Source organism: Coptis chinensis, chromosome 9 (genome assembly GCF_015680905.1).
Source record: "Coptis chinensis isolate HL-2020 chromosome 9, ASM1568090v1, whole genome shotgun sequence".
Classification (NCBI taxonomy): Eukaryota; Viridiplantae; Streptophyta; class Magnoliopsida; order Ranunculales; family Ranunculaceae; genus Coptis; species Coptis chinensis.
In genome coordinates this window covers 55,867,112-55,886,509 of record NC_141464.1, presented here as the reverse complement: position 1 = coordinate 55,886,509, position 19,398 = coordinate 55,867,112, and the positions used below count along the sequence as shown (strand labels likewise).

At 34.3% G+C, this 19,398-nt stretch overlaps 2 protein-coding genes across 2 annotated transcripts; both read left to right on the top strand.

Annotated features, from left to right (window-relative positions):
• The first annotated feature begins 1,093 nt into the window (after positions 1 to 1,093).
• Positions 1,094 to 4,503, top strand: LOC147476821 (sodium/calcium exchanger NCL2-like). The gene is made up of 7 exons (XM_086584315.1): positions 1,094 to 1,570; positions 1,996 to 2,181; positions 2,441 to 2,622; positions 2,968 to 3,089; positions 3,168 to 3,435; positions 3,520 to 3,831; positions 3,955 to 4,503. The coding sequence occupies exons 1-7, from the start codon at positions 1,195 to 1,197 to the stop codon at positions 4,201 to 4,203; spliced, it is 1,695 nt and encodes a 564-aa protein (XP_086440441.1). The 5' UTR covers positions 1,094 to 1,194; the 3' UTR covers positions 4,204 to 4,503.
• A 998-nt stretch (positions 4,504 to 5,501) lies between these two features.
• On the top strand, positions 5,502 to 10,691 carry LOC147476820 (sodium/calcium exchanger NCL1-like). Its single transcript, XM_086584216.1, has 7 exons — positions 5,502 to 6,435; positions 7,255 to 7,443; positions 8,052 to 8,233; positions 8,497 to 8,618; positions 8,715 to 8,976; positions 9,053 to 9,355; positions 10,202 to 10,691. Exons 1-7 carry the CDS (start codon positions 6,063 to 6,065, stop codon positions 10,448 to 10,450), a joined length of 1,680 nt encoding a protein of 559 aa, XP_086440342.1. The 5' UTR covers positions 5,502 to 6,062; the 3' UTR covers positions 10,451 to 10,691.
• Positions 10,692 to 19,398: the final 8,707 nt, after the last annotated feature.

The window sequence follows — 19,398 nt, the reverse complement described above, 5'->3', positions numbered from 1 at the left end:
CACAATGTCATAAAACTATTGGGTATGTAGGTGTAAAAAGACATATAAAGAATAATCATTATTGTTCTACCCTTTTAGCAAAAGAGATCCAAACTGCCAATCCCATAAATAAATAAAGTGGGTGGTCAATACGGGGCTCATTTTGATAACCCAGATGAGAAAAATAATGCCGAAATATACGGGAACGAGTCCATGACACCATGACAGCTTGATTGGGATTTGGGACACAAGCAGTCTCGTATCCGTTAACATAATTTCATATCCATGGATGCACGTTTCATGCTCGTCATACTCAGATTATTAAAAGTGAATGTCAAACGCCCAATGAGTTAAATACCAATTCGAATCAGTTAACATCTGGTGCGATAATTTGGGTGGTATCATAGTTAACACTTATTGAAAGAGAACATTATTGATCTTCTTGCTGCAAAAATTCTTGCTGCAAAAATGGGGAGAATGAAAGGGCTATTATGACTGGCAACATTTTGCATGAAAGACGCATGGATGCCTGAAAAAGAGCAGATTTTCAGATTACAACTTCTACTAGTCTACAAGTATTACTGAAAGCTTTGTAAACTTCTATCATTTACTCGAATTTATTTAGTACCACGCTTAGAAAAAATCCTCGTGTCGCGATCATTTGGATTGTTTCTTGATTTATTTTTCCACCGCATGTTATAGATTTCATATAATGCACGTGTCGAAAATATAAACGCGTTATCAAGGTGAAAATAGTAGATATTATGGAAAGCCATCTTCATGCCCAGCTGTGACAAGGTCTTAAGAATTGTATCCATGTCATTTTGTCTGTTATTAAAATACGAAACTTCCAAGTAGAATATACGTGTATTTGATATGTACAAGCCCAGGCCAATTTTGTACACTGCACGTTACAATATTAAAATGAACTCTTATACAAGTCAACTATCCATGATTTTGCCATTTGTGATTCTAAAAGCTCAATTTTGTTTTGTTGTAATTGGCCTGCTAACTAGTATTACAATACTCTAGATCAAATGTTACTTCTGCTGTTGGAACTCTTCGAAGTTGAACATTCTCTTTTTTCCCATAGCAACCCAAATTGAACTTTTCTTTATTTCATCAAGTGTTTCCTCTTAGGTACTGTCATCATTATAAATAATCCTCACAACTATAAACCTGCACATACATTGTCTTATTTCTGACTTTTGAGATATGGAGAAACTCTCATTTTTCATTTTGGTTCTCTTCTTAGTACTGGACATAGGGTCTAGTCGTTTTATCAATACAAACTCTACTTCTGAATTGGTTTCTGATGGCCTCAGCACTCATGTTGATCAAACCCCTTACCTCTCACTCAACCCCATAACTACACCTGTGACTTGTGAACCTTATTATGGATTCTTGCCTTGTGCACCAAATCTTTGGGGAGAGCTATTCCTCATTGTTGTATATGAGTTCCTGCTATACCTTGGCGACACATATATTACAAGTGGCAGCGAACTTCTTTTCAGGATTCTTGGACCAGGTATTTTTGGAGCAAGTGCTTTCCATATCCTTGGCGCACTTCCTGGGGCCACCATAGTTCTTGGTAAGATTTCATTCCGATACAACTTTTTTTCTTTGATATTTTTCGATGAATTGGTGTTTGAACACAATTGTTATATCTCTATAGTTACTATCTTCAACTCATTGTCCGTGCATCCAGCTCTTTGCATTGATAAAGTTGGTCCTATGGGTAACTTAAAGTTTCTTAACTGTGCAAACGTGTATTTTATCCTTCCTTCTTCAGTTTATTCTGAAATTTTTTTTTTTTTTTTTTCATAACTTTATATATATGGTCTGCAAAAATCATTTAGGTTCGAATCTACTCACAGTGTTGACATATTTGACCGAACCAAATTGTTGCTTCGGAAGGTGGCCTAGGCTACTCTAGTTTGATCAGGATCAGGGATCAGTGTCCATTTCCAGAATAAATTAATCAATAACTGACTTAGTTACTTCTTTGTGTCTCAGCATCTGGAATTTCAGGAAGTACAGAAACGGCTCAAGCTCTGGTAGTGAGTGGAGTGGCTGCACTTGCTGGATCAACTGTGCTGCTGCTAACATTACTTTGGGGAACATGTGTTGTTGTTGGCAAGGTTGATATCTCAAAGGAGCTCAGTTCATTGGACAAAGCTGCAAAACCATTAGACTTTATTGGTTCGTACATTTGTCTCCTTTCCTGAATATATTCAAAAACGTTAAAAACTTGTCTTATTATAGTTCAAAGATTAGTTGATACTATACTTGAGATATTATCAATTATTTTTCAGTAGCACTCTTTGGAAATAATGTTCAGCAGCATCAAGAGAAATGTACATAATGATCCTAGCAATATGCGATTAATTTGATTAGGATTTGTTCTGTGTCTCACATATTAAGTTAAAGTTGGTAATGTTGAAATTCCTTAACTTTTCAGGCTCTGGCGTTACTACTGATCCTGAAACTCGTTATACCGCAAGGATCATGCTTTTGTCAACCATCCCATTTATAATTGCCGAGTTACCACACGTCCTGGGTTCATCTTCTGGTCACTCTGTAGCAACTTTAATTGCTCTCGTAGTTTCCTTGTCATTCCTATGTATATACTGCGTCTATCAGGTATTCATTTTTATTCATGGGCACCAAACAGTTCTAAGTTTTCCTGATTCCTGTCATAAAGAGTACAAACTACGTACATACTATAGCGTAAAGTGGTTAGCTGGACCGCTCCTTTATTTATTTAATACCACTGAAATAGAAAATATCTAAGCATATATTGGGAGCATTCCGATGGTAAAGTCTGATTAGTTCGCATTCTAAATTGTTTCACTAATGTTTTTCGCACTTTGATCCACTTATAGAACATCAATCAAACAGGAAATTGTAATTTAGCGTTATTCTCGTGTACCATATGACCATATGATACTAACAATTGGTAACAAGAATTTCTTAATATTGGTGCAGGTCTTTCAACCATGGATTCAGAACAGAAGACTTGAATATATGATGCATAAGTTTGTTGACAACAATTTCTTAAAGAAATTCCTTACTGTTGATGGAGAACCTAATCTAGCAATTATAAGAGAGTCAGTTTCTTGGCTTGGTTACATATTATGAACTTGTATAGTCTGCTGTCCCTAACAAGTCTTCCCTACATCTTGCAGTATGTTTAAAAAGTTCGACCAGAATAACGATAAGTATGTGACAGCTGCTGAACTGAAAGGTTTGATGCTAGGGATCCAATTTCAGGAAGAAGGAGTGAATACGGAAAACTTTGCAGAGATGGTGTTCAATAAAATTAATTTTTCTGGCGATGGTCATGTTGATGAGGAGGAGTTTGTTAGAGGTATCTCAAAATGGCTCTCTGACAGTAGGAAATCAAGTAGTAAGAAAATTCGTCGCCAGTGGCACCTTCAGAATGACTCTTCTGAGGTAAATTACGTCATAGTATACATGTTATGTAGAAGTCTTTCAATTTTGTATGTGGTGATGACACTTTCATCATTACATATGCAGGAAGCAGGGGAAGAACAACCCTTGTTGATGAACCAAGAGACTGAAAAAACTGACAGTGTAAAAGCGGTCGATAATTTATTTTGGTCATGCATTGAAGCTGCATCACTATTGTTGATAGGGATTTGTATTCTAGCTCTACTTTCAAGACCTCTAATAGTAGCAGTTGTTGGCTTCTCAAGCGCTGCGAATGTTCCTTCTATCTTCATCTCTTTTACCTTGGTGCCGCTAGCTGTTAACTACAGAACTGCACGTACAGCCATTACATTAATCCAGGAGCGGATAAAACAATCTGCTTCTTTAACACTTTCTGAGGTATGTTCCTCAAATCAAACAATTCACTATTGCAGAAAATAAAGTGACTTTATTTAAGATAAAATGAATATAAGATATGTTTGTTCTTTAATTTCTTGATATATTTATTAATTGTTTCTGCAGATTTACACAGCAGTTTTTATGAACCACATTATCGGCGTATCCATATTCTTAGGAATCATTTATGCCCGAGGTTTGACATGGAATTTCTCAGCTGAAGTGATCGTTGTTCTTATTGTTTGCATTGTCATGGGTCTATTTACGAGCTTCTGCAATACCTTTCCACTTTGGTCTTGTTTTATTGCTTATCTGTTATACCCGTTTTCTCTGATGCTGGTCTATGTCCTTACCTATATGTATGGATGGGCTTGAGACGTGAAATTGTAATTTGAGCGAAGTTAGTCGACAGAGAATGAAGAATGAGAAAAGGTGAGGGAGCAACAATCCTGTTAAGTGTTGTATAATGATCAAAATATCTCGAGATGTCTTGTTCTCTTGTTGCTTCATGCCTGGTCTGTTTGTTACTTAACCCCCAGGCCAACTGGCCAAGTTGTGTATAATGTCGCACTGCATTCTTTTGATGTATATTTATTTTGTACACGTATTTATTTCTGTAGTTGTATTGGACAGACAAATTTATGACCGCTCCTGTTAATGAATACTAATTAGTAATTTGCTTTGTAGTGTGAAATGGTATATTACATATTGTTTCATAAGGATTGTAGGAACAGCTTGGATATGTAGGAAAAACCGGATCCCTTTTCGAAGAATCAATCTTGCAGTAAGATTATTTATACAGATGTGAAGATCTGTGTTGGTAAGCCTCCTCGCCAGTCAAGGACTTGAGGAGTGGTTCCACCACCAAAATCCTAACATAGAAGATCGAAGCACACTAAGCCTTGCTACCTTCAATATATTTGCATATCTTTTTGTGAATTCTGCTGGCTGAACTGACATTTCATGCAATTCGTAGAGTCATCTTTGAGTTAAAATTTGTCCAGGAAAGTTTCCAACTTTGCAAATCGAACAAGCACAGCATAGTCTTTTCTTGAAAAAAGACCGTATTTTATATTTGCATTTGGTCTCTGACAAGAGAAACGTAACAAACATAACACGTACAACCATAAAGACCGCGGTTTAGAATACTAATTTTTCTATATTTTCCAATGAAGTGCAGAAGTGGGCTATAAATCCTATAATCACACTGGTTAAGAAGGAACTACTACGTACTAAAATTAATGAATAAACAGAGTCAAATGCAAGTATAAACATGCATCTATAGATTATTTGTTTGGTACATGTGAATAACTTTGTTTGTCTGATTTGTAATTATTAATGTTATAGTAAGTCTCTCTTCTCTTAGTTGGCGAAACACGCTGGATATAAACACAAGTGGGACCGTACTTCTCTATTTCACCTCGAATGATTTGAAGGTGAAACCTTTTCTAATCAAACTCTGATATCATGAAAATCAATCAGAGTATGATATTTCCCTTCAATATATCTGCTACAGGGCAAATATACTGATAAGAGGTATATTACAGCTGAGATGTTGTTGCATAAATCTTGAGATATAGTTACAACTAAAACTGGATCTATTGACAGCTGTGATGACCTGGTCATGGTGAACAGGTCACTTAATGGTAGGAATTCTATCAGATTATACTGCCATTCAACCAAAATCAATGACCAGAACTTAAGGCACAGAGCCACATTTCAGCAAAAAAGAAAGAATACAGAAAAAATGGAGTAGTACTACAAAAATTTATGAAGCAGAAAGTGTTAAACATCCATAAGTTTGTTTGGTACGTATGAACACAAGGCAAGCCCCACCATACTTGAGGTCTTGATATTCTACTAATTTTGAAGTTTCACCTATTATAGTCAAGAATCTTCAACCAACGAGAAATTACCTGGGAATTTCAGCAATTCAAAGCGACTTGGTAATTTAAAATAGAGGGAGCGTACAATGGCACATTCTATAACCACTAATAGTTATACCTTTGTTCTTATGTAGCAACCAGCCTCCTCATTACGTACAAGATATATCTTATTGGCATTACATTAATGTGAATTGAATCTTGAGAAATGCTATATTTTATAATTCTTTGACGTCGAACTTTCTTAAACTTCTAAATTCCTAGTATTTAATGATCATGTTCTTCTTTATAAGTTCCACTGTCCTATAGAACTGCAGTGTCCAAAAATCTATCTCCTGTGCGGCTCAGAAGATGGAGAAATTCATTTCGTTCATTATGGTTCTTTTCCTAGTAATAGGCATGGGATCCAGTGATCTTGTCCAAAAAAAAATTTCTTCTGAATTGGTCTCTGATGGGCTTAATCATGTTAACCATTCTCCTAACAGCTTACTCAATCCCACAACTTCTTATGTGACTTGTGAACCATTATATGGAGTCTTGCCTTGTGCGAAGAATCTTTGGGGACAGCTTCTTCTTGTTCTTCTGTATAACTACCTACTATACCTTGGGAACAATTATGTTGCAGTTGGAAGTGAAATAATTCTCAGCCAACTCGGACCAGGTATCGTTGGAGCCAGTGCATTCCGTATCCTTGGCGCACTTCCAGGCGCCACCCTAGCCTTTGGTGAGTTCAATTTCAACTTTTAATTTCCGATCTTAGTAGTCCTATTAACCATATATTCCGTAAATATTAAGAAAAACTGATATTTGTACTTAAGATCCTCAACACATTATACATAGTGTTCAGATGAACTGTCCGGAATACTTTTTATTTTTTCAATTGTTTCAGTATGAAATTTGTATTTATTCTTGGAACTCCACCAACAGGTAGTATCCCCTTGGTAACACTAGTATATTTAGTTTGTCTAGAGGTTATTTCCAAGGAAATTGTGTTAATCATGTTGCACGCCCTGGGGTGCCAAACCTAGTTGGATGTTCATGATATATAAATCTTCTGATACTGTACTGGATTTGTTGCACTGATCACGACATATAGCCTTAATTATTATCCTTTTTCTATCTGGACATGGCCAATTTAGAGTGTAATTATCTATATTTGTCTGTAACAACACTCAATTTTAAGGATAAATGGTCCAAGATAGTGACCTTTTTAAGAAGGCAGTAGTATGTGTTACAGAACCTCAGCAGTAACGCCAGATTATCAAAAAGCAAAAAAAAAAATCATCTTAAAAGACAAGGTACCTCTATATAATAAAGGTCGGGCAGTTTGATGCTAATTTATGAAGAATAATATTTAGTTGGATGTTATGGCGACTTCTGTGTTCTTTTACATGATAGCTCACTTCAGTCACAGACTATGGTTTTAATTAGCTCCCAAGGTCACGAATTTAGCCCAAGGCTTATCGTTTCCTTAGCACTCAGCGTAATTTCCCATGTATGAATTGATTATTAATGACTGATTATGCTCTGTGTTGTTTTGTAGCATCTGGAGTTTTTGGAAGTAAAGAAACAGCTCAAGCTCAGGTGGTGAGTGGAGTACGCATATTTGTTGGATCAACTGTTCTGCTTTTATCATTACTATGGGGAATATGTATTGTTGCTGGAAGAGTGGATCTTTCAGTAACTCTGAAGTTATTCGATACCAAAGCTGAAAAATCGATGAAGTTTCTTGGTTTGTTTACTTCTTTTGCTCCCTAAATCTATTCAAGATTAGTATGATTAGTATCATCTTCTTTACGAGTGAATTTTTCAGTGAAGTTGTCCGCATTATTAATTATCCTATGATCAGTCTCCAACTATTTCATAAATAGTGAGGGCTTTGCACAATGCTTCACAGTTCACATTTACTGACAATCACTGCAATAGTGAGAATGGCCAACGACTCACTCTGCATTTCTTGAAAAGTTCATGGTGCCTTAGCAATTTAGCATTAGATCATAAACTACCTTAACTACCCAAGGATAAAGGTTAGTGTTTCCTGTTTCTTTTATTTTCTCAAAACGTGACAACCAAAATGATTCTCCCTCTTATTGGTTTAGTTTAAAAGCATGCTGTCAGTAAGGGTTGGATATGTGTAACAATGTGTTTCCAAGGGGTTCTCTGTCTTTGCTGAAGATCATTTTCAAGACATAAATATTGGTGGTTTCAGTAAAATTTACTTCATCAAATGTATGCTATATAATTTTCGATGAAAGTTGGACTTGTAGAGAAAGACTAATATACATTACTAGTATAGATACTCTAAATATAATTTATTAAATTTCTCGTTTTCATTTCCAGGTTCTGGGCTTACTACTGACCTCGAGACTCGTTACGTCGCAAGGATCATGACGATGTCCACAATTCCGTTTATAATTGTGCAGTTATCTCATGTCTTTGGTACATCTTCTGGGGGACGGGTAGCGCAGCTAATTGCTCTAATCGTTTCCTTAACGTTCCTGTGTTTGTTCATCTTCTATCAGGTATTCCATTTCTTTGTGCGAGTTAAACATATCTAAGTATTTCCTGATTCATGTCAGATCAGGTTAGCTGCTTATTCTATCTATCAGCGGCAGAATGCTATCTGGTTTTCTACTTGCCATTGCCGATGTTGCTGCTAAGACAGTCAGAGTTTTACTTCACTTCTACGTGCAAAACACTAAAAACAGAACTTGAGTTGTATTTTAGCATTGTCTTCATAGTTTATCATGATAGTGATTAACAGTGTTCCGGAATACTGGTGTAGGTCTTCGAACCTGATATTCAGAACAGAGGTCTGGAATATGTGATGCACAAATTTGTTCAGAACAAATTACTTCAGAAACTAGTTAGCAATGATGGAGAACCAGATGTACCGAGTATAAAAAAGTATGTTTCTTGTCTAGCTTTGTGATTGACAGAAGTCGTGAAGTTCTAGATGTTGTATTGTTACCTGACCTGATCAATCTCCCTTACATAATATAGGCTATTTCAAACAATGGACCAGAACGGCGATGCGAATATAACATCTGATGAACTTAAAAGACTGATACTTGGGATTCAGTTTGTATTTGTAATGGAGGAAGATTTTGTGGAACTGGTACTGAATGAAATTGATGCTTCTGGTGACGGTCAGATTCATGAGAAGGAGTTTGTTGAAGGAATCTCAAAATGGCTTATTGATAGTAAGAAATCGAAGGATACGAAAATTAAACAACGACAGAAGCTTTGTTATGATTCTTCTAAGGTAAAGTATCATTGTCTACATCTCGTATAGAAGTTCTTCACATTTCTGTGTGACAATTTCAGTATTACATCTGTAGGAAACAGGAACTGGCCAGAATCTGTTGAGCAACCAAGAGAATCAAAATGCACATTTTGTCAAGAATATTTTTTGGAAGTACCTTAAAGCTGCATCCCTGTTGTTGTTAGGTACTTCCATTATAGCTGTATTTTCAACACCTCTAATAAAATCTGTTGTTGGCTTCTCGAGTGCTGCAAACATTCCTTCCATGTTCATCTCCTATACTATGGTGCCAATAGCTGTCAACTACAGAAGGGCGATTTCAGCCATTACATCCATACGGCAGAAAAAACAAAAATCTGCTTCTTTAACACTTTCAGAGGTATATATGTTCCTCAATACCAAACTTTTTTCTAGATTACAGAAGTTATTTTCGCTGATTCAGTACTTAGTTTGATGTGCTAATTCTTTTGAAAATTCGCTAATATTTGAACTTTAAAGTTACAGTTTTCTAGTTTAAACCCCCTAAGACCACGGCAAATCCAAGTTGACTGTGTTTTTCCTTGTGAAAAGAAGAAGGGCACTGAGGTCTTTTTATGGGGAAAAATACAGTCAACTTGGGTTGACTTGGATCTGCCGTGGTCTTGGGGGTAAGCCTATAGATGAAACTTTGGGGGCGAGGGGGATAAAACTAAAATTAGTCTAATTTCTAACATATATATATACAGGTTTTTTTCTTATATTCTCACTTCATTCATACCAAGGCCCAAAATATCGCTGATATATCTCGGTAAATTGGTACACCGATATCGATATTTCTAATATACATCCACCGAATATTGAACCCTTTTTTTCGATATATATTGGAAGTTCCGATATAAAACTTTATATCACCGATATAATTGATATATCCGATATTTATGATATATATCGATTGACTTTTTGACTATTTTTTAATATAAATCCGATATTTCCAATATATTTTCTATATTTCCGATATATCCGATATTTCCTATATTTTAAATAGTTTGGATTGGTCACCAAAAAAATCCAATATATCCGATATATATTGGTTTTTGGATACACCGATATATTTATCGATATCGATATTTTGGGCCTTGATTCATACTATCTGAAATGTTCTTTTGGTAAACTAATGGAAACTTTGGTACTGATTATCATTAACCTAGGGAATTTAAATTACTTTTTCTTTCTGTTATTTTTGCAGATTTACGCTGCGGTTTTTATGAACAACATTATTGGCATGTCCGTGTTCTTAGGAATCGTTTACGCACGAGGCTTAGATTGGGACTTCTCAGCTGAGGTGCTTGTTGTGCTTATTATTTGCCTCGGGATGGGTCTATTTACAAGCTTCTGCAAAACTTTTCCCCTTTGGACGTGTTTTGTTGCGTGTCTACTATACTTTTTTTCGCTGATGCTGCTTTATGTTCTTACCTATATTTATCATTGGGCTTAAAGCTTGAAAGCCTAGTCTCACAATCTCATGTCACATTTTAGAGTTTATTTCTAAGATTGTATAGTATCGGCAGAGTAGTTTTTTGTATGAATATTAGATAGTGATTGGCTATCCATATCGGGTTTTAAGAATTACAGGTTGTATATGAGAAAGAGTTTGGGATCGCGGACAAGCTTCACTATAAAAAAGTTTGAACAGCTTGGCTATGAATTATACATTTGAAGTGAGTTTTGATGTAGTAGTTATCGTATTTTAACTTTTTGACCTTTTTTTTGGTAACCAAACTAATATTATTAATCACACCAAACGGTATTTACAAACACCACTAGTGTCCATACTAAATATATATATTACATAGAAATTAAAGATGGAGTAAAAGAAGAAATGGGTAGTCTTCATTATGAAATTTTTTACCCCCAAAAGCATCCAGTGGGGAGGGGGCAAACCCTACCAGTTTATTAATCATAAAAAAAAACGGACGTAGCAAACCTTACCCCATTACAAATAACAACGCCTTTATAAACGCTATAAAATGAAAAACAAACATTATACACAATCAACTCATACTCTCAGTTTACCGATACCTTCGAGCATATAACACCCTCTAACATCTCTGGGTAGACGATAAGGATTAGAAAAAATATCGTGACAATCCGAACTTGTAGCAAGCTTAGCTAAAGCATCTACAACACAATTACCCTCTCTGAACACATGAATAAATGAAGCATTTAAATAGTCTGTCATTTGAAGAACCTGTAACTATAGTCTTCATTGTGAAGTTGATGAGAAGATAACCAGTCTGTTTGTTGAGCCTGTGTCGATACCATTCTTGCAAGACAATCTGCCCCAGGGTTGTACTCACGATAACAATGCTGGATCATAGTTTGTAGAATCTCACTTATCAAATTCCATATATCTTCCACAATTTCTTTAATCTCCCATGGAACTTGGCTACTTGGATGATTAAGAAGATAAAATAGGGAACTGGAGTCTGTTTCAACCACTATTGGAGCAATTCTAAGTTGTGAAGCTAAGTCTTGAGGGCTATCCAAATAGCAATAGTTTCAGCCATCAAAGATGTCTAGCCATTCTTGAAGGGGTGGAGTTTGATGTGCAAATTTTTTTTTGGAGAAGACTATGAATAGAGTCGGACTCTATTGGCACAATTCATGAATTTGGATGCTCACAACTTCCATGGTGGATGCAACAAAGATGGGAGAGATGTAAGGAAGGTCTTGATTATTGCAGCTTAACTCCAACTTAGAGGGAAGCCAACTTTGCAGCAAATCAAGTGGCCAAATATGCAGTGGAATTACAGAATACTGAACAAGTACTAAACCCCCATGGATCACCAAATGGGATGTCCCTCACCAACCATACTTTAGATTTGAATAACTTCATGTAACACTGCACGCTATTTTTACCAGGCTATAAGTCCGCCTTGTACTTTGTACACTTTCGTTTTACTCTTAATACAATATATTTGCTTACTTAGAAGAAGAAGAAGAAGAAGAAGAAGAAAAGTACAAACCCTGCACAAATGAAAGAACCATCATCCTTCAGGAATAAACAACCAGTTTCACTGGGACCACCCATCTGTATTTATATTTGTCCATCCGTGCTTTGGAAAACTCCAAAATATTAGAAGAAGAGTTCTTGAGTGAACTTGATTCATTGAAGATATAGTCCAATTGAGAACATTCGATACAAGTGCATTAATAGAACGGAGAGTACGACTTTTATCAGGTTGACGACTATCAAATAACCAACTTTCATTTCGACAATTCCATATAAACCATAAAGAGGCTCCAAACCGGATGATATAATAATTTGTTTGGTGTCTACTTAAAACTACAAGAGACTACATGACATTAAACACTGAGAGAAAGACTGGGCTTGAATATTTACCAAGGCATGTAGATGTTGTTGAAGCCAAGTAGCACGTGCAAAAGGGCATTCAAAGAAGATATGGTACTGAAAATCAACACTAGTGTTGCACAACGAACATGAGCTACCCACTACAAATCCCTTGGATGCAAGTAACTCGGAGTAGGAACAAGTCCTTGAAAACACTGTCATAGACATAATCTAATTTTGAAGGGAACTTTTATTGTCCAAATCATCTTCGTCAACGGAAATTCATTTATGTCACCATTCTTGAGCTGCCAAAGTAGATCATATGCATGAGCTAAAACTATGTTGCATTAGTTACAGAAGCGCCCAATTGTTACCTTGGTATAAAATCCAAAGCACGTATATGGTAGCTAAGAATGATCTTCAGTAGGAGAAATCCAAATTGAAGGCAAATGTGGTATCTGTTCCAGACATGATTGATATAAATTAGCTGGAAGACAATTGAATCATAAAGAGGATAGTGCCAAATTATTTAAGTTACTTCGACAACCTAAAATACACAAATGCAAAAGCAATAATTAACCCTTTACTCTAAGATCTACATCAAGTCTCCCTTGGTGAAGGGAGCTATGGCCTATTTCACCAAGAATCATATGCAGTGTACATAACTAAATCGTTCAGACTTCAGAGATACAACTAAGAGTTCTAATTTTTCCTTTACCAATTTTTTTTTGATGTGTTGGATATTTAGATTTCATCACAGTTTTTTGGCTTTTCAAATTGTTGGAATTTCAAAAAAATATAAAAACCACAAAATATTGTCCAATAGATATAGTCATACCCTGTGCCCCTGCACCATTAAGTCCTTAAGTTCATAGCAATTCATCTTGGCAGTTACCCGCAATGAAATGTAGGTAGTGTTAATGTATCATACTACATTCATACCATCCAATAAACAAGGAGTTCAGCGTGTTACGTGTATTTTCTCTCAAATTGTGTCAAACTGTCAGATACTCAGATTGTCATTTTTTTGACATTTTCATTTTTGAGTCTCCAAAATATATACGGATAATCTCTACTCAGAAAGAGGATAAAGGGTGTGTGACCCCCCCACCACCGCCCGCCCCCCCTCCCCAATGGCAATAAGAGACCTCGCGAGCAGCAAGTTGATATTATGAAACAATTAATCCTAAATCTCTATTATTGATAAAAATTGAATTAAAAGAAAAATACCTCCAAAGCCGAAATTGGAGATTGACAATAAAGAAAAGTTTTCCAAAACTGAATCCAAAAAGTAAGTCTTCACTCTTAAGCCTTCTCACAACCATAGTTCACGATTATGAAATTGTTGAAATTTTGACAAATTGAAAAACCGAAATTACGAGCGGAATTCCGGGTGATGTATTGGAATTTACAAGGTCCTCATCTTCACCGGAAAATTATATATTGCCGGAATTAAACTGTTTTTTATTCATCTTTTATGTTCATTTAAATATGAAAATGACATGAGCAATTAATTATAAACAAATAAATATTCAATGGAATTCTAATTAAATTTCAAATCAATTTAACCAACAAATAAAAATACAAATTACCAAGTAATCAAGTCAATTCTTTTTTCATATGACATCTTAGGTCCATTTTTTTCCCCAAGTGACTTCCAAACTTTTTGAAAATTAGTAGTCACTTTTTGAAAATTAGTTTACAACATTTGAAGACTCAAAATAACTATTACTATAAAGTTAATAAAATGCTCAATTTTTTTTTTGACATAGTCTCTCCTGTAAATTTCATATTACACTTCATAAACATGACATAAATTCATACACGTCATAAACTAACAAACATACATACATACTTACCCACAAAAACTTCAGACATAGTCTACCCTGTAAATTTCACATTACACGTTATAAGCTTGTCATAAATTCATACAAAATACTAAGTACTAAGTACTAAATTATATACTATATTAACAAACATACATAACCAAACAAACGTAGCCTAAAATACAAACCAATCATAAACATATTGGTTAGAATTAAGAACAAGCACCAACAATTACAAAATAATAAAGTAGTCTAAGATATGAAAATTTATTACAACCCAAATGTCTTCAAAAGTTCAAGTCCAAGTCCAAATGTCTCCCAACATATTAGAAACATAATTCCAAAGTCTAAGGGGTTGTTTGTTTTTTAGTTTTTTAGCATTCAGATGCGTTGAAACATAAGTTTTCAGCGTTCAGTGACGATGAGAGTTGTTGTTTTTCCAAGAGTCTTCATGGGATGTAACACCTCTATTTTTATTAATGTCCAAAATTAATTATTTTGCAAAATTTTAATATATTATTGACTATGTCTTAAGTTGACTATTAAATTTAAGTGAATATGTATGTTTGACTTTTGAAAAAAAAAAAAAAAAATAGTTTGTTTAGTTTGAAAATGGTTTAATAGAAAAGTTTTTAAGTTTTAAAATAATATGTAGAGATTTTATTAATAAGGAAATATGGAGAGAAAAATTTTCAGTAATTTATGGGAGAAAATATAAAAAGACTTTGATGAGAAAGAAAAATGTCTATAATTTGTGGAGAGAGAAAAGTTTTTATTTGAAAAGAATGTGTAGAGAATTTGTAAATATGGAAATGTCTTGAGTTTGTTTTAGATTTAAAAGAAAGAAGAAGAAAACAAAAGAGGGAAATAAAAACAAAAGAATAAGAGAAAAGAAGAAGAAGAAGAAGAAGAAGAAAGAATTAATAAATAAAGTATTTCTATTGCTTGGTGATATGGATTTTATATGGCGTTGATTATTTTCTATGATTGTTCTCTCGATGACAACAACAAAAGGGTGAGTAGATATATTTTTCTCAAAATATATATAAATCGTTTTTTTTTTTTGTGAATTTTATCTTGTTTGCTTCATAAATGCTTCATTATCATTTTATAAAAGTTCCATATTTAATTATGAACGTTTGCTATTTGTTTTGAAATTTTAATTGTCGTTTGGAACGATGATATGTTTGCAGAATTCTGCACAAATACTGATTTGTGACTTGAATTCGACTAATTAGATGATGTAACTAGTTTTTTTGACAGAACTAAACAATTTTAGTTCTTTGAGTCATCTTTCATTTCCAATTGGCCTTGACTGATTCCAGTTTATATTCTATTTTATGTGAATTTTACAAGAAAGTGCGTCAAAAATTTAATAGCAGAATTTAAGTTGTTGGGTCTGTTCCATCACATAGTTTAGGGTACATACTAAACGAATTAGTGTTTAGAAATTTTTGTATTAAAATGGATTTTCTGTCTAATTTTTAGAATGGTATAATTGATTCAAAACTTTGATTATATGAATTCTCTAGAATTTTTAGAATGGACAAAGGTCAAACTGTTCTAACTAATTTCTCATGCATAGAACAATATACGTAACTTATTAGTGTAGGTTTTAGTTGTACAAGAAAAAAAATGTAATAATCATGCAATTTGTATCGTATTAATATTTCAAATAAATGTGTATTGATTGGAGGAGTAATTATTTTATTTGTCTAAAGAGTTATATTACATGTATTGGAATAAGAGTTGCATGCATAATTGTTTGATGAATATTGTATGTATAGAGCGGATATTGATACTAGAATAAATTAAAGATTTTTGGATGATGACATTATATGTATTAAATGTCGGTTTCGTATGAGTATAATTATTTATAGATTTTATTAGCATGTGATTTACGTAACAAATTGGAAATGTTGTAATTGGGAAATTTATTTATTGTTAAAACGTGTTTGATGGCTAAATGGGGTTCGGATGGATTAATTAGAAATCTTTGTAATATAAATCAAAGTGTACGTGTGATTTCAGTGTAACATGACATCCCCGAAATGCTATAAAAATATTATGCATGGCAGTATATTTAGAGCAATGATGACATAATATTGTATGTTATAATTGTTGTTCTGTTAAATGATATGATATGTTATGTTATGATATCTATTAAATAAGACATTTTTTAGAAATAAATGTAAACGCCCCATTATTATATTTGTGAGATGCTAGATGAAGTATTATAGTCTTTGTGGAATGATTATGAGATATAATGGTAAGATATTTGAATAAATTACGTAACGAAAATCCTAGAATCTAGCTACCACAACTCATGTGATTAGCCCTTGTGTAGGGTGTATAAGATGCTGATTGACCCATGTGTAGGGCAATTGTAGCTGAATAGTGGCTTGATTATCTCGTTTTCTTAAAATTTAGAACGAGACGCGCGATATTTTATGCCGAATAGTGGCAGTACTCACCTAATGGCATTCGTGTAAGCGTTACCTGGTATGCGATATCTCGCTTAGGGTAATTATGCACGAAGTGGTTCATTACGTGATGGGAGACATGTAGATATACATGTTCGGCGTTGGGGAGCGATTGTAGTAGCCAGGGAAACTAGGTAAAACATAGAGACGATGTGATTCTAGAGACACTTGAAGAAACTCTAAACAATAATTGTGATGATATATCAAAGTGTACGTTAAATCTATAATAAATGATTGATTGTGGTTGTAAAATTGGTCATTGAGATTGTTCTTGTTGGTTAAATGAGATGATTGGAATTATGTATATGATATATTTGTTTTATTGTAATTTATGTTGTATTCACAATGGTTTTGTAGAAGGCTGGGTTGAATTGATTATTTATGTAGGTGTGACCCACTCTGTGATCAGGCATACACCAGTGTAGGTATAGAGTAAGTTTTAGTTTTGGTTATTTTATTATTAGATGTAGTTGATCTAGTACGGTTGGAAGCTAAGGCGCCTCAGTAGAGGAACTACCTACCTTAATTATTGTACTTAAGAATGATGTATTATTCGTTGGATGTTAAGGCGCCTCGGTGGAGGAATTAACTGCCTTATTGATTGTGTATATATATATATATATATATATATATATATATATTATATATATATTTTAAGTATGATTTGTATTTTAGGACTACTCATATCAGCATTATTTATAATGCTGACCCGATTTGCATATTTGCTTATCGGGTATGTTAATAAAATGAACATAGTCCATAAGTCTTGACAGGATTAGTGTTGAAGAAGGTTGATTGCTGCTTGTGGTTTGCGTTAGCGTCTCATTACAGAATATGTTTTGTTTTCCCTTGAGGTGCAATAGATTTTTAGTTGAGACAATGTTTTTTTGTATTTTTAGTTGTAATTATAATTAAAGAGTTGTTGAATGGAAATTTGTAACTTAATCATATTTGTGAATTTTTGTAATGAAGAGGACTTTTGTTTATTTAATTTTTTTTTATTGGTTTCAAATTATTGGAATAATTAAACAGATTATGGGTTTTTGGAATTTGAGAGTGCATCACACCTCGAAAATCAAAGAGTCGAGAACAAATATTGTTTTTTTTATTTTGTTGAAATTCGGGGTGTGACACTTCAGCGTTCCGTGGAAAAACTTGTCTTTAGCATTCTGCGACAAAATGCCTCCTGAATGCTGAATTTGTTTCTTGGTCGAAACGTATGACCAACATGCCCTTCATCTGTCTAGGAGATAGAGGAGTTCTCTAATATCCAGAAAAAGAGAAATCGAGAAAGAGTTGTTGTCGTCGAAACCGATGAAAAAAAACATAAAAACAAAATTGATCGGCTTACCAAGGTTGAAGACGATGGAACTAATAATGGGTTTGATCCAGTGGTACTGATGCTTACACAAAACTTCAATGGGTTGGGTAACTTTTATTACAGCCAAGGCCCATTTGTTTCGCAAGACAACAAGACCCTATTAAATAAGTAATGGGCTTTTTCTACCGAAAAATAAATATAAATTGGTTGTAAAATAAATAAAAATTGGTTGTTCAAAATAAAAAATTTCGTTGTACTTCATATTAACTTGTATATAAATGTAAACATTTATTTATTTAATTTTTAAATAGGTAAGATGTAGTTTATTTTAAAATGTTGAATAAAAGAGGAAACTTTGCCAAATTTTTGTTCAAATGTTGAATAAAAGAGGAAACTTTGCCAAACTTTTGTTCAAATATTTTATTTTATAAGTACTTAAATTATTGTTTAAAAAATAATTACTAAGGGTAAAATAGTCAAAACAATTTGTATTCAGCATCTAGTGTTGGGTCATTGTGACATAAAACAAACATGTTTTTATGAGTTCAACATTTAGAGGGTGAGTTAATTCAGCATTCAGAGAGTGGGCCAATTCAGTGTTTAGAGGCTCACGAAAACAAACTCCCCCTAAGTCTAAGTTCAAAAGTCGAATTAGAAGCATAGTTTAAAACACAAATCTCATCATTCATAGTTATGCGCTTTCATCTGAGAATAAATGAATTGAGGGCAATATTACTCTCAACTCATAGTTTTTATGAACGCCCAATTATAATTATACACATACTGATCATAAGAACTTTGAGTAAGGTAGGTACCCATCTACCTAATGATAGGATACTCATCGTATTGAACAACAATAGTCGGATCCCAAATTTCTCTTACCCAATTCACAAAACCCGACTCACTAGTAGACGAAGGCTCCTAAGAAAAATCAAAATCAAGTATTGGTCTATTAGAAAAATAAATGATTTGAAATGTAAAAAAACTTGGAAATGAACTTTATAAATACCTCAAACATTGCATACTGGTGGCCTATCTCCTGATGTGGCTGGGAATGATACGGCTTGATCTCTTGACCATAAGGGGAATGATATGGCTCGCTCTCTTGCCTAGAAGGATAGCGATAATAGGAAGAGGCATCACTACTTCCACCCGAGTAGTTCCCATAATAAGAAGAAGTATCACTTGTTCCACCGGGTTGTGCTCTCTTAGTTCTTTGGTGGCTCCCAGAAACTCATCTAGTTCCTTCCATGTACCTCTCACCATCACCATCAAAGGTGTCAAAATCTTCATCCATGTCATATCGCTGATACAATTGATATGCATACTCAGCAAGACCACCACTGCCACCACCACCACCACTACCATCATCACATCTATCATCATCATCATTGCCCTCCCCACCAACATCCATATCACCGCCCTCCCCACCACCACCACCATTATTATCATTTGAATCAC

Bases quoted from the DNA above. Each gene is read 5' to 3' on its own strand.
- LOC147476821 (XM_086584315.1), top strand. From the start codon at position 1,195: ATGGAGAAACTCTCATTTTTCATTTTGGTTCTCTTCTTAGTACTGGAC. The intron at 3,090-3,167 runs GTCAGTTTCTTG...TACATCTTGCAG, and splicing joins AATCTAGCAATTATAAGAGA to TATGTTTAAAAAGTTCGACC. The intron at 3,436-3,519 runs GTAAATTACGTC...TTACATATGCAG, and splicing joins TTCAGAATGACTCTTCTGAG to GAAGCAGGGGAAGAACAACC.
- LOC147476820 (XM_086584216.1), top strand. From the start codon at position 6,063: ATGGAGAAATTCATTTCGTTCATTATGGTTCTTTTCCTAGTAATAGGC. The intron at 8,234-8,496 runs GTATTCCATTTC...ATACTGGTGTAG, and splicing joins GTTTGTTCATCTTCTATCAG to GTCTTCGAACCTGATATTCA. The intron at 8,619-8,714 runs GTATGTTTCTTG...TACATAATATAG, and splicing joins GATGTACCGAGTATAAAAAA to GCTATTTCAAACAATGGACC.